Consider the following 14,343-nt stretch of genomic DNA (forward strand, 5'->3'; position numbering starts at 1 on the left):
AGGGTTGGCGAGTATCTTGAAGCCCAGTCTACCTTAGGAAGGGTGCTGGGGCAGCGCTAACGCAGGTCTGACAAACATGGATAGTCTCTTTGGAATGACTACTTGATTGCACGGTTTTCTTTTTGTTCAGACCATGGTTCCAAGTTGGATGCCACAGTAGTGTGCTTGTGTAGACCAGAGTTTATTTAAGAGACTGCAGCATCCTTCCCAAAGAAAAGAAAGGAAGGGGAGAAACACAGAAAAGAATGGCAATCCCTCTGCCGCGTGTATCTTGGCAGATGGCTTCCCCTTTGATATTTAGACTTTAATGTCCTTTTGGGGACGGGTTTTCATGACCAATGCATGCAGGTCTTAGACCTCATAGTTCCCCAGTGCCAGGGAAGCACTTTTTTGGAAACATTGTTTTGCCGTTTAATGTTTAGGCAGGCCATGGACAGGGTGAAGTCAGGTCTCCATAAAACGTCTTGAATGATGGTAACTTCGATTAAATTGGGTGTCTACTTCTCTCGTTGCCACAATGGGCATTTCCATATCCTCTTCTGATGGTCGAGTCTCAAGGCATCTTGATTTTCTTCTGAGATATCTGTGAGGAATATGAAGTCCCCCACCTGAATATTGGAATGGTGGGCAGTGTGCCATCTGCACATCTCATCACTTACTTTCCTCCTATCCTCTAGTACTAAAGGCTATGGCAGAGTAGTTATTCATCACGCATGACCTGGGATCACACACATCAACATTGCAGCAAGTTAGTGATTGGACAAGGTGTAGAAAGTAAGTTGGTACTCCTAAAGAAATTGCAAGACACCTAGCCCCATGCCTGTTGCTTGTACAAACGGTGTATTTGAGAGTGTGCATATGTCATTTTTGGCTTCACAGCCAGCCTGCAGACACCTGGGAATGCCAAGGTCTGCCACGTAAACCTGCCGTTGAAGGGGGCAATGTTACTGGCCTTTGTTTTTATTAGGTTTCTGATCGATGTAATCAAGTACACATTTCCTCTGCCAACAAATATAATGAAATGTTCATATGACATCAAGAAGAAAAAAACCTATAGAAATATATAAAAACCACAATTAATTCATTTGTATACATTTCTCGGACCTCGGCCAATTTTTTTAAATCTTATTTAGAGCACCAACATGCAATGCATATATTTCCCTCTACTATAAACATTACCTCATGTGAAAATAGAGAGAGATCTTTATACTGCCAGTATCTGTTATTGCTCTTATTCTAAATATTGCTATTAACCACTAAAGTCTAGCTGCTTTTGATGTAATTCACAGGTGGCTAGAACTGCCTAATAATGTAGAAATTTCATTTGGTCTAACCTGAGTTTCCTAACAATTTATTATGAGCATCGGAATTTTATTCGAAAAACCTTTCAGCAGAGCAGAAGACCATATCATATGTGCACAGTTTCCTATTTCTTAGCACCCAGAGCAGGGGCCCAGTAAATTTTTATTTCACTTATGCAACTAGGCCAGAGTATAATAAATAACCATGGTGTGGTGTATATAGTTGCGTTTCCCCTATAATTTTCTCCATAAAATATTTAACTATTCTCCCATACCTCTTTCCATATTGTAGATTTAATTGCTACTAAAGTTTTACTCTGCCACTTTCTAAATATTTGCACAAGCAGCGTGTTAGTTTCTTTTATGTTTTCTCAAATAACAGGCCAAATTGCTGATCGCAAGTTGGAAGGAATGACCGTAGATCTCTAGATTTTTGCATTTCTTTTATTGGTGGTTTACTACGTATTCGAAAGTGCGAAAATTGAAACCACTCCTCTTTAAACATAGTCTTTCATTTATAGATTGCCAAGATATATCTCTGCCATTAATAAACCAATCCCCCACTTTGCCTATGCTTCTATTTTCCATTATTTTATCTCTCTACACGATAGTTCTGTACAAATTTTGCTTTATGCTGACTCTCCATGTATATTGGGTATCTGTAAACAGCAATATAATTGTAATTGTCTTATATTATGAGAGTCTAAAATCCAATAGCATACCAATTTGGAATTGCAGATCGTGCAGCCAGATAATAATTCCAAAAATGTAGACAGGGCAAATCCTCCCTCTCTTTGAAGCTGTAGTTTTTTTCAAACTTATTCTAGGTTAACCTTGGGTCCACAGAAATCTACTAATTATTGTCTCAATCTTAAAAAAAAAAAAAAAATCCTATAAAATACAAAAGTGCATAGAGAAATTAAACTTAATTAAGGGAAGGATATTAATTTTGATAATCAAAACTCTGCCTGTGATCAATACAGGAAGGTCACTTTTTCATGTTTTTTGTTTCAGTGAATCCTAATTTAATTTATACAAGTGATCCTAAATTTCAGGAACTCAAATACCGTAATATTTTCTTCGGCTCTTAATGAGAGTTAAAGGCTAAAAGATGCAGGTGAGCTTGTGGCGTGGAGTTAAAAAGAAATACTTCAGTTATATCCTTATTTAACTTCTACACTCCTACATGAGAAAAAGCAGTGATTACCTAGAAGCTGTTTTTATCTACATTGTCTTATGGTGTATTAATAGCATCATTTCATGTGCATAAAGCCTGGGGGACCCTGGGACGGCTGGATTAATAGGGTATGTTGCTTTTACTGCAATTTCCAATATTTCAACAAATTGCGAATAAAATAGGTGACAGAGGGAAGCTGTGCCTGGTACCATGTGTCACTGAATAACTCACGTTGGTCTTCCATTTAATATTAAATATCTGGTATCAGACTGATATAGAGAAGCAATCCTCCTTGTAAGCTGGGAAAGCACATTTCCTGGGTATCTTGTACAAAAGAGGTCAAACATCTTTCTGCATCTACAAATATAATAGCTGCTCATATCTTATAATCGTCTATAACATCTAACACAACATTAGTGAAAGAAATTGGGTTATTAGTTATGCAGGGCATGTGTCCTTCACAAGTAATAAGTTCGCAATTGTCTTTTCACTGGGAATCAGTATCCCACCTTGGCACTGGAGTCTCTCAGGGTAGCAAAGCAGTCCAACACATAATCAAGGGATGATGTGGGTTAGTAACCCCAATTAACTAGTACACAACGATCAGTACATTATTATCCAGTCAGTGCCTCTTCTTTTAGAAAGGAAAAGTAAATGTATCATTTATTTATATATCTACACACACCATACTATGCAATACATTACAAATATGTACATCAGGTATGTACATACCGTTAGTAACACCCTCATATCACATTACACCCCTAGGGTGTCCTGAACACCATCAAAGCAATACCAGATACAATATAAGGGGGGGGGCTCTATTATAAAGAAGGCAGGCCTACTGACTTTGTAAGGGTGTCACCTTATTAGTAAAAGCAGCCATATGTTCCGATTAAACATTGCACCACCATCAAATCAAAGTGCACTGTGCCAAAAGTATTCCTTATAATGGTAAACGTATTTGAATAGAGAATTTCTATACAAAACTAATCATTTGAGGGGCGCTGCCCTTCTGCAGCCACTCAAACATAGGTTGGAATTATTGGTTTTACCCCTGCCCCTCTTTGAGGCCACAGAGCCCAATATGTAAATCCTATTTCCCATGCAGGGGATTATGGGGCGCTGCTTTCCAGAGTAGATGAATATTTGTTTGATCGGCTGCCTTTCTGTTTCTCAGCAGCCTTGCATAGTGGCCCTTTAGTTTACATTTGTGCCTGTGCGCAACCAGGTATCCACCTTTGTTCTGCTTGGTGGGTGGGATTGGTGAAGGTAACTGCCAGTGAGGAGCACAGTCAGGGAGAGAAGAGGCCGGTGTTACATGCCCCTTACAATCGTGGGCAAGGGAGCAGGCAAGGTATCCTGGAGGATGGGGTCCCCAGAGCACAAATCCTTGTGTCTGGCCCTAGGCTGAAGGTTGGCTGAGGCCTAACAAACTACTTTTTAAAATTATTGTGTTCTTATATTGTGTTTTTAACTGGCATCTTCACCTACCAGCATCTCTTGGCTTCCCACAAACAGCGCTACTCGCTGCAACGATTCCCTTCCTTCAGCCGCCATTCCCGAGGGCGAGGCGAGACACGCCCCCTCGGCTGGCCACGCCCCCTCCAACCTCCCGACCCACCGGCATAAAGCATGTGTCTTAGTAGGAAGCGCAGCGGGCGCGACTTTTGCGCGCCGAAGGCGCGCCTGGGGCAAGCCCGTCTGCGCCCGTCCGCGGCCAGACGGGGCTAGGGGCACGACATTATGCCAAAATAATGTCTTATTCCTCAAAAGAACTCATCGCCCTTCAAGGCCACTGGCCACTTCCCGATCCCACCTGCAGGCTCGTCTCCGCATTAGGCCTCGCTTCTTCCTCTTCCTCCCCCACGATACCACACCCTCCGTTGCATACCCCCCCGTCACCATGTCCCCTCCCACCCGACCCTCACCCCACTACCCCGCCTTTGTCTGTATTCCTACTCAACACCAGGTCAGCGGTCAAGCACCACCACGAGCTGTTCGTCCTACTCGATTCAGAGAAACCTGACCTACTGCTCCTGACCGAAACCTGGTATTGTGATTCCTCCCTTCCTGTTCTCTTGGCCACCCTTCCCCCCTCCTATGTGGCCTTACGTGCCGACCGCCCAGCAGGCAGGGCCGGTGGTGGGGTTGCCTTAATCGCCCGGTCGGAATTGAACTTTCAATCACTTCCCTTTTCCCCTATCCCCTCTGCTGACTTTTTGGTTGTCCGTTCTCTTCTATCCTCCCCTCCTATCATTTGCCTTTTAATGTACCGCCCTCCTCAGCCTTCGCCCTCATTCCTACCGGCATTCCAAGACCTGTTGGCCAACTTGGTGGTCAACTACGCCTCGGTCTTGGTGCCGGGAGATTTCAATTATTGGCCCTCAGACCCACATGAGTGTACGGCCTCTAAAGAATTCACAGAATCTCTCCTGTCTCTCAACTTTGCTCCGCATATAACTGTCCCTACTCACTCCCATGGGCATATACTCGACCAGGTCTGGTCCCTCAACCTCCCAGTGGCTTCGGCAGCAGTCTCTCCCTGCCCCTGGTCTGACCATGCCCTCATTTCCCTCTCCATTCTCCGCAACCCGGTATCAAAAACTCCGCATGCCAAAAACACCTGGGCGCGGAACTGGAACAAACTGGATTTTCCCTCCCTGACCTCCCTGCTTCGAAACTCCACTCCCACCCTCTCCGGCTTATCATCTACCTCTCAAGCAAAGGCCATAAACACCTGGCTGGCTGGTGGCTGTGATTCAGTGGCTCCCTTACGTCGCATTTCCATCCGTCGACCTAAGGATTCCAACAGATGGTTTAACGACCACCTGAAAGAGCTTAAACTGAGCGTCCGACGGGCGGAGAGGCAATGGAGGAAAAATTACTGTCCTTTATCAAAAACTCACTTCCTCACATCACTGGCCAAATATAAAATAGCTATTCTCGCCGCAAAAACCACCCATTTCTCTGCAAAAATAACGTCCGCTGAAAATAAATCCAGGGAAATTTTTGGCATAGTGAATGACCTGGCATTCTCAGATCGAACCTTACCCCAAATCCCCCCCTCCCAGCCTCTTTGTGATCAACGTAACGCCTACTTCCTGGATAAGATCGTTACCATCAAGGCCAACATTCCACCACCTTCACCTGCATTCGTTGATCCTTCCCCTCCCACCGTTCAATGCCCTCTCACCTCCATTCCCCCCCTTTCTCAGGAATCATTTCTGGAGATCCTTCCCAAAGTGAAGTCGGGGTCTCCGGCGGATGTCTGCCCGGCACGTATTCTGCAGCAAATTTACTCCTGCTGTTCTGAACCCCCCATCGCCTTCCTCAACAGCTCCCTAGCACAGGGTGTAGTGCCCCCCGCGCTAAAGGCAGCTACTATAGTACCCATTTTGAAGAAACCTGGCGTGGACCCTTCCATCTCGGCCAACTATCGCCCCATCTCCTTGCTGCCCTTCTTGGGCAAGGTGATGGAACGCCACGTCACCGTGGTACTCAGCGCCCATATTGAGACCAATGGGGGGCTGGCATCTCGCCAGGCCGGTTTCCGTCCCAGACATTCGACTGAATCGGTTGTGGTCTCAGTCCTAGACAACCTCAGAAAGGGTATGGATGATAACAAACACCAGGCACTGTTCCTCCTTGACTTGTCCGCCGCCTTTGACACGGTGGACCATACCATCTTACTGTCCCGTGTCAGGGCGGCTGGAATCGGGGGATCAGCCCTGGTTTGGCTCTCCTCCTTTCTGAGGGACCGCACCCAGGCAGTGCGGCTAGGCGACTTCTCTGCCACTCCCCTCCCTGTCACTTGCGGCGTTCCCCAGGGATCCTCTCTTTCCCCCCCTGCTTTTTAATCTCTATATCTTCCCTCTTATCTTCGCGCTTCAGCAGCTGGAGGTCACCGTGTACAACTACGCGGATGATCTCCAGCTCATCTTTGATCTGTCCTCCTCTCCCCTTTCTGTCTCTAATTTCCAGTCTACCATGACATTCATCAGGGACTGGATGAACCACAACCATCTTAAGCTGAACCCGGATAAAACCGAGTTGGTTCTCACCGGTGGTTCATCCAGCCCCTGGAACTCTCTTTTTTGGCCCCCCTCTCTTGGGCCCGCACCTTCCCCCTCAACCACGGTCAAAACACTAGGTGTCAAAATGAATAAGCAGCTCACCCTTCACCCACAAATCAGCTCCGTGGTCTCCTCTTGTTTCCTCACTCTCCGCACCATCCGCTCGGTTTCCCGCTTCTTTTCCCCTCAGGCACTCAAGATCATCATGGCCGCCCTGGTGATATCAAAGCTGGATTATGCCAACGCCCTCTATCATGGCATTCCAGCTTACAGCCTGCGAAGACTTCAGTCGATCCAGAACCAGGCGGCCCGGCTGGTTTACGGCCTCCCACGCTATCACCATTCCACCCCCCTTCTCAGGGAGCTTCACTGGCTTCCCGTAAAAGAACGCTCCCTTTTTAAGACGGGCTGCATGGTCTTCCAGGCCCGCCAGGGCACTGCCCCCGCCTTTATCTCTTCTTTAATAAAACCCTATGTTCCCACAAGAGAGCTCCGGTCTTCCTCTAAGTCCCTTCTTCAGATCCCCCGCTTCACACGTAAAAAGTGGGGTGGGGCCAACTTCTCTACCTTGGCTCCAACATTCTGGAACTCCCTTCCTGACCATCTCCGTTCTGCTACCCAGTACCTCTCCTTTCGCAAAGATTTAAAAACCTTCCTCTTCAATCAGGCTTTCCCCGCTTAGCTCTTCATTCTTATCACTCTTGTCTTTTCCCTCAGTTGCCGATCCTGCCTACTAGCGCCAAGAAACCGCATGGTGTACGCTGCGCTTTAGAAATGTTTTAAATTAGAAATTAAATTAAATTAGAAATCAGTGGGCCTTACGCACACCCCTGCCCATCAAGATCAATTAATGGTGTTGCGCTGACCCCTGGGAGCTTGGGACTCTCTCAGGCATTGTCAGAAAAGCCTGGCAAAGCACCACATGCTTCATTCTCTGCTCAATCCTCCCATGGGTTTTGGGATGAATCTCGAGCCCCGTAGGACCTATTGACTCCAGGGAGATGCCATTTTGCTCCTGGTGGCAAGGTCTAGCCACCAAGGGTCTCCTCTCTGGGCTCCTGGACTCTAAAGGTGCGAGTTCTGTGGGGAGTTGGATAGTCTTGCTCCCTTGGCCAGACCTGTATTTTGCCTGGTGCCAAATGTTCAAACCAAAAACCCTTTCAAACGCAGGCTGTGTTGCTTCCTGCACTGCGTAAGGTGGACCGGCAGGTTGAAACAGCCAGTCTGCCTTTAAGTGAAGTGCTGCCCCCTAGAGCAGGGGCAAGAATGTGGCTGTGCTGGAGGCAGCACGGTCATTGTGATAGAGTGCACTGGACCTGATGTATAGAGTAAAAGATGTGAACTGGGCAGACTGGGGCAGCTCGCTATATTTGTTTTTTAAATGAGTCTTGGTCACGGTCTCCAGGTAGTCAGTCATTGTGGCACGTAGGCAAATATACTTTTTCAATCCTGAGAGCTTTGGGATGGTCACCTGTGGATATCCTCAAAGTACCTTTCTGTCCTTACCTCTTCAATGGTGAAAGGACAGAGGTGGTGCAGTCCATATCTGTCAGAACTGCCAATTCAAACTCCTTCGGATGCAGGGTCCAGTGTCCAGCTCTGGGAAGGCGTAGGGTGCTGAGCCTTGGAATACTGGCATCAGTGGTTTGTGGGCCATGGCCACGTTAACAGATTGTCGTTACAGATAAATAAAAGCATATTTGTATCCCTCAGTATCATCATGATTTCCCTATTAATATGGGATTTTATTTTCTTTCATAGTAACCAGCGACCTGATGGGACAAACTGCAGGTAGTAAATGCATCAACGTAGCTTATAGCCTACCCGCTCTTTCTCTGGACCTGCTACTGGACTGCTGTTGCTGCCATTATTGCACTTTGCCTTTTCTGACTTGAAATTCACCAGCAACTCGCCGGACCCGCTTCGCGGGTCCCGCAGCGCCCATTCCACCAGCGAGAGTTGCTGCTGAGAGAGGGGCTGTCTTCTGCTTACTGACTTGGGGCGTGTCATTGCTGGCAGGGCTGCGAGTACGTTAGCAGGGACTCCATCACCCAGGAGTCCCTGCGAGCCCAATTTGTTTCACCTGGGCTGCTCTCCCTGCTGGGCCCGCCCCCCCCGGCCTACGGAGTTAAAACTGGGTCTCAGGATTTTGTTTGTGGGATTCCTACCGGCTCTTTCTCTGGACCTGCTACTGGACTGCTGTTGCTGCCATTATTGCACTTTGCCTTTTCTGACTTGAAATTCAAAGATTATCATTTTGAATATTGCTATTGAAATAAAGTATGTTCTTTTCATCCTTCTTGTTCTTCTTATCTTCCTGAGTCTACCTTGGCCCTTGGCTCGTCTTTATAAACGTGACCCAAATAAGTAGAAATCATGACTGAGCAGGTCCTACTGGATATACTTTCACTCCGTGGGGTAAAAATAGTCTTTACATTGCACTATTGCCACTGTTTGTGGTAAATAAGAGTTGATACTGAAGGTGCCATGTTTCCATCGAAAAGCCAAGTCTTGAGTTTCTTTCTGAAGGCCGCCAGTGTGGGTGCTGTTTGGAGGTGAAGCGGCAGTTCTTTCCAGGTCTTGGCGGTGATGCAGGAGAAGGCGAGACCCCACTGCGACGGATGCACGGATGTGTGTGCAAGTGCGAGTGAGGCAGAGTTCAGGTGTCTTGCAGGGAGTTCAGTTGATGGTTGTTGTAGGATGATCCTTGATTGTGTAGGACTTTGAAGCATCCGTGAGGATCTTGAACTGACATCTCTACTGGATGGGTGAGCCAGTGGAGGTATCTAAGGTAGGAGGTGATGTGGGTTTATTTGGGAGGTCCAGGATGAACCTGGCTGCAGTGTTCTGTATGGTCTGCAGTCTTCTGAGGAGCTGGGTGGAAATTCCGGCATAGAGTGTTGCCGTAGTCGAGGCGGCTGGTGACGAGGGCCTGCATGATGGTCTTTCTGATGTTGATTGGGATCCATCGGGAGATTCTGCGGAGCATGCGACGGTTATGGAAGCAAGAGGAGGCAACTGCGTTGTCTTGCCATTTCATGGTCAGTTGGCTGTCGAGGATGATGCCAAGGTTGCGTGCATAGTCTGTTGGCCTGAGTTCTGCTGGCTACCAGCTGTGGTTCCATTTGAAGGTGTTCTTCCTGAAGATCAGTGCTTCTGTTTTGTCAGAGTTGAGTTTGAGGCAGTTGTCTCTTATCCATTTGACTACGTTGCCCATGGCGTTGCAGAAGTTGGTTTTGACATTGGAAAGGTCCTTGGTGAGTGAGATTAGTTGAGTTTTGTCTGTGTAGGAGATTATGTTGAGTTCATGGGATCTGACGATGTCTACGAGGGGGGGGGGCATGAAGATGTTGAACAGGGTGGGGCTGAGGGATGTTCCCTGGGTTACTCTGCGTATGATGTCCTTTGGTGCAGAGGTGAAGGGAGGCAGTCCTATGCTCTGTGTTCATCCTGTAAGGAAAGAGGAATTCCACTTGAGGGTGTTTTGCTGTATGCCGATGTTGTAAAGTCTATTAAGGAGTGTGAGGTGGAAGATGGTGTTGAACACGGCAGAGAGGTGAAGGAGGGTCAGGGCCACAGTTTCTCTGCAGTTGAGGAGAGTTCTGATGTTATCTGTGGCAGCATTCAGCACGGTCGCAGTGCTGTGGTTGGCGTGGAATCCTGATTGTGAGGTGTCAACTAGGTGGTTAATTTTCCAGATATTCGGTGAGCTGTTGGTTTATGGCTTTCTCAAGTACTTTGGCTGGGTAGGGGAGCGGGACGATCGGTCTGTCATTTTTTAGCTCACTGGGGTCGGCAGAGGGTTTCTTTGAGAGTGGTCTGATCTCTGCGTGTTTCCATCTGTCTGGGAAGGTTGCTGTGGAGATGGAGGTGTTGAGGATGCTGGTGAGTTCCGTGCTGATTGGGTTGATTCCGAGGTTGAAGAGGTGGTGAGGGCAGGGGTCAGTGGGTGCTGCGGAGTGGATGGACGAATGACGGCTGTGGTAGTCTGACTGGTGAGCGGAGATATGTGATGGTCGTTCGGCTAGAGTTCACTGGTTGGTTGAGATTGTCAAGGCTGAGAGGGGTGGGTTGGCGGCCGAAGTTGTTGTAGATACTGGCAATATTGCTGTGGATGGAGTCCAAGAGGGTATTGCAGAGTTCTTGGAAAGGGTGGATGATCTCTGTTGATGTGGGGTTGGAGAATTCCTGGACTATTTTGAAGAGTGCCTTCATGTGGTTGGCCACGGTATCAATGCGGGCAGTGATGGCTGCTCTCTTGGCTTCCTTGATGCGCAGGTGATAGTGCTGAGGGCGGCTTTGTGAGCGGCTCTGTCAGAGCGGTTCTTAGTGACGTGAGGTGGTAGCAGTTGTGCTTGGTGGTTCTGAGCTCTGTGGTGTACCAGCTGGCTTGTTTTGAGGTTTTGTTGGCATATGCTTGTTTCATCGGGGCGACTGTCAGCACATTTAGTGATCCAGGCGGAGAAGTTCTGTACGGCCTGGTTACGGTCTGCCGACGTTTTGGGTTGTGTGGTGCTGAGGGCCTGCATCCACTAAGTCTCATTTACCTATCCCAGCTGTGGTGCTTGGCGATGGTGTGCTGGGCATCAGAGATGGTGAAATGAACAATGGTGTGGTCGGTCCAGGTGAGTTCTGTGACATGGGTGAATTTGATTTTGTTGCTGGAGGTAAAAATGGGGTTAAGTTTTTGTCCAGCTTTGTGCATGAGTTCGGTGACCAGTTGGTTGAGGCCAATGTTGTTCAGGTTCGCCAGGAGGGGATGGAGTTGGGGTCATTGGCATGGAAATTGAGATTGCGAGTAGGACGAAGTGGTGGGAGTCGATGGCTAGGGGGTGATGAGGTTGGAGATGGCATTGCAGAAAGCCGGTTTGGGGTCCTGGTGGTCTGTAGGTGAGAGTGCCTCTTATCATGATCTTAGTGTCGGTCTGTAGATGGAAGTTGAGGTGTTCCATGAGAGACGTTGGGAAGTCATTGGTGACAGTGCTTCAGATGGTTTCCTTGGGGACGAGGGCGATACCCCACCATGTTTGTTGGTATGGTCTCGGTGTATCATCTTGAAGCCATCGGTAGAGGCCGTGGCGGGATTTAAGGAGGGGTTGAGCCATCTTTCAGTGATGAAGGCAACATCTGGGGAGAGGGTGGTGATAGTGTCCCTGATTTTAGTGGCATGTTTGCAGATGGAGCGGGCATTGGAGCAGTTCTGGGTTGTTCGTAGACTTCTGAGTGGAAGCGGTGCGGGATCCAGTGTGGGCAGGTGTCCCTGTATAGCAGGAGGAGTAGCAGGGGAAGGGTCCTATGGCTGATTGTGAACAGGATTCGAAGCAGCCATGGTTGCAGTGTTAGTTGCCAGGAGCTCCTTGGTGGTGTAGCAGCAGATGGTGGGAGGACCAGGGGTCCTGGCACTGGGCGCATTCCAGGCATGGACGGTGTAGATGGGCTTGCCTGCAGCACAGCGGTCTCCATAAATAGTCCTGGGAGGTGGGAGGGAGTAGAAAATCGGTAGGAGCTGTAAAAAGGTGGGCAAAGCAGTATAGTGAGGAAAGTAACAACCCAAAATACCAGTGTAAAATACCACTGTATGCCATATAAAAAGACCAAAGGAAAAACCAATAACCATTAAAAAACACAAATTGCGTTTACCAGGAAAGGCTATATGGGAGCTGTCACGGCAATCTGACTGGGGGAGTGGTCCTCCGAAAGCAGGACTGAACAGGAGGCTTAGGGAACTAGGAACAGCGTCCCAGCCTCATGGAGATAGGCAGGGGGAGCAGTGCAGCGACCTGAGGTCAAGGGCTTCAGTGGGTTCATCGTACTGTGTATCATTGCCTAATTAATGAACAGAGCCTAGAAGAACAATAGTTACTTACCTGTAATCTGTGGTTCTCCAGTATTGGTGTCTTTTATAGATTCACATGCCCGAATCATTCCCCGTCGTCGGAGTGGGAGTCCCACGGTACATAGAAAAGCAATAATTATGCATATAACAACCAAAAACCCCTGGTAACCTGAAACCAGGAAGTAAAGTAGCCTAAGCCACAAGGAAAAAACTTCCACACCTATGACTATCACAGTCATTATATCCAGTCCAAACTGTAGCCAATCAGGCGACAGCACCCACCAGAATGTTCTCCCCAGAGGCTGAGGCTCTCAGATTTTCTCGCACAGGAGTGAACCAATACATAATAGCCTAAAAGCCTCTGAGGGGAGGTGGGCGGGTTGCATGTGAATCTATGAAAGACACCAATACTGGAAAACCACAGATTACAGGTAACTATTGTTCTTCTCCAGTATTTGGGGTGTCTTTCATAGATTCACATGCCTGAATCAGAGTAGTTAGCAGTACGTAACATCATGCTCATAAGACGCTGCTTTGTATCACAGACCATATACATTATAGAGCAGTATAAACACAGAGAAATACATGTGCGCTTCAACAGATGCGGAACAATTTCAAGATAGAAATAGTATGGAAAAAGCGTCTTATAAAAGCATAGTGGAGGAGGGAGAACAGAGGCTCACCTTATTTGAAAAGATTGCGTAGAACAGCTTGTCCCACTGATGCGTCCGCATCACTTGCCGCTTCCAAACAGTAGTGTCTGGTAAAAGTATGCCTGCTGGACCATGTTGCCGCTTTACAGATCTGATGAAGAGGCACACCGGCGAAAAGAGCTGTAGATGAAGAGATTGCTCTCGTAGTGTGTGCTCTTGGGGTCGCTTGCAATGGTCTTCCAGCTTGGCCATGACATAAACAAATTGCAGCAGAGATCCAACGAGCTATGGTTGGCTTTGACACTGAATGGCCTTGACGCGGTTTACCATATGCTACAAAGAGTTGGTCCGATTTGCGCATTGTTGCTGTCCGCTGTAAGTAAAACTTCAGACATCTTTTGATGTCAAGAGAATGCAAGGCTCTTTCTGCAGCTGTTAGTGGATTTGGGAAGAATGTTTTCAAAACTATAGGTTCATTAAGATGGAAATCTGTCGGAACCTTTGGCATAAATTTTGGGTTAGTACGTAGTACTACAGATTCAGATGTAAATTGCAGAAAGGGTGGATGAATAGTGAACACTTGGAGGCCACTAACTCTTCTGGTTGATGTCAAAGCCAGCAATAAGGAAACCTTCCAAGAAAGGAACTTTAAATCCACCTTGTGAATGGGCTCAAAAGGGTGCCGCATTAGCTGTGAAAGTACTATATTAAGATGCCAAGAAGGATTTGGACGCCGGATAGGAGGGAACATCTGGAATAAACCTTTATAAGATTGTTGGATGACTCTACTAGAATAAAGAGAGTTAACACCATCCTGCCGAAACCTTGACATTGCAGCCAAGAACACCTTCAGAGTAGAATGGGAAAGACCGGACCTTGCCAACTGCAGAAAGAAAGGCAGAATTTGTTCTGGTCTTGCATGGATAGGATGGAGATTAGCAGACTGACACCACATGCAAAACCTCTTCCACTTTAGTTTGTAGGTTTTAACAGTTGCAGGTGCTCGAGCATTGGCCAAAACCTCTTGGCAGTCTGGAGGGATATCTAGGTGTGCCTATTCAAGGTGTTGAGGAGCCATGCCGCTAATCTCAGCGATGCTGGGTCTGGATGACAAATTTGGCCGTTCTGGAGGGTCAAAAGTTGCGGAATTGGCTGGAACTGTATGGGCTCGCTCTCCGAGAGGAGGAGAAGTTCCGTAAACTAGTATTGGCGGGGCCACCTGGGAGCAATTAGGATCATGCGGCAAGGCTGTTTCTTGATCTTGTGCAGAACTCGTGGAACCAACGGAATCTGTGGAAAA

General features: G+C 47.6%; 2 protein-coding genes across 6 annotated transcripts in view; one reads left to right on the forward strand and one right to left on the reverse strand.

Moving 5' to 3' along the window:
• The window catches only part of CRB3 (crumbs cell polarity complex component 3), a 66,235-nt gene extending 57,800 nt beyond the window's left edge, over positions 1–8,435 (forward strand). Inside the window, exon 5 of the mRNA XM_085600516.1 lies at positions 8,316–8,435. Coding sequence (XP_085456642.1) covers positions 8,316–8,318 — 3 coding nt within the window. The 3' untranslated portion in view covers positions 8,319–8,435. The remainder of the gene's footprint in view (positions 1–8,315) is intronic.
• Positions 1–14,343, reverse strand: part of DENND1C (DENN domain containing 1C) — a 233,203-nt gene that overhangs the window by 2,498 nt on the left and 216,362 nt on the right. The gene's annotated exons all lie outside the window — the stretch shown is intronic.

The sequence above is a fragment of the Triturus cristatus genome, chromosome 4_2, assembly GCF_964204655.1.
Source record: "Triturus cristatus chromosome 4_2, aTriCri1.1, whole genome shotgun sequence".
Lineage (NCBI taxonomy): Eukaryota > Metazoa > Chordata > Amphibia > Caudata > Salamandridae > Triturus > Triturus cristatus.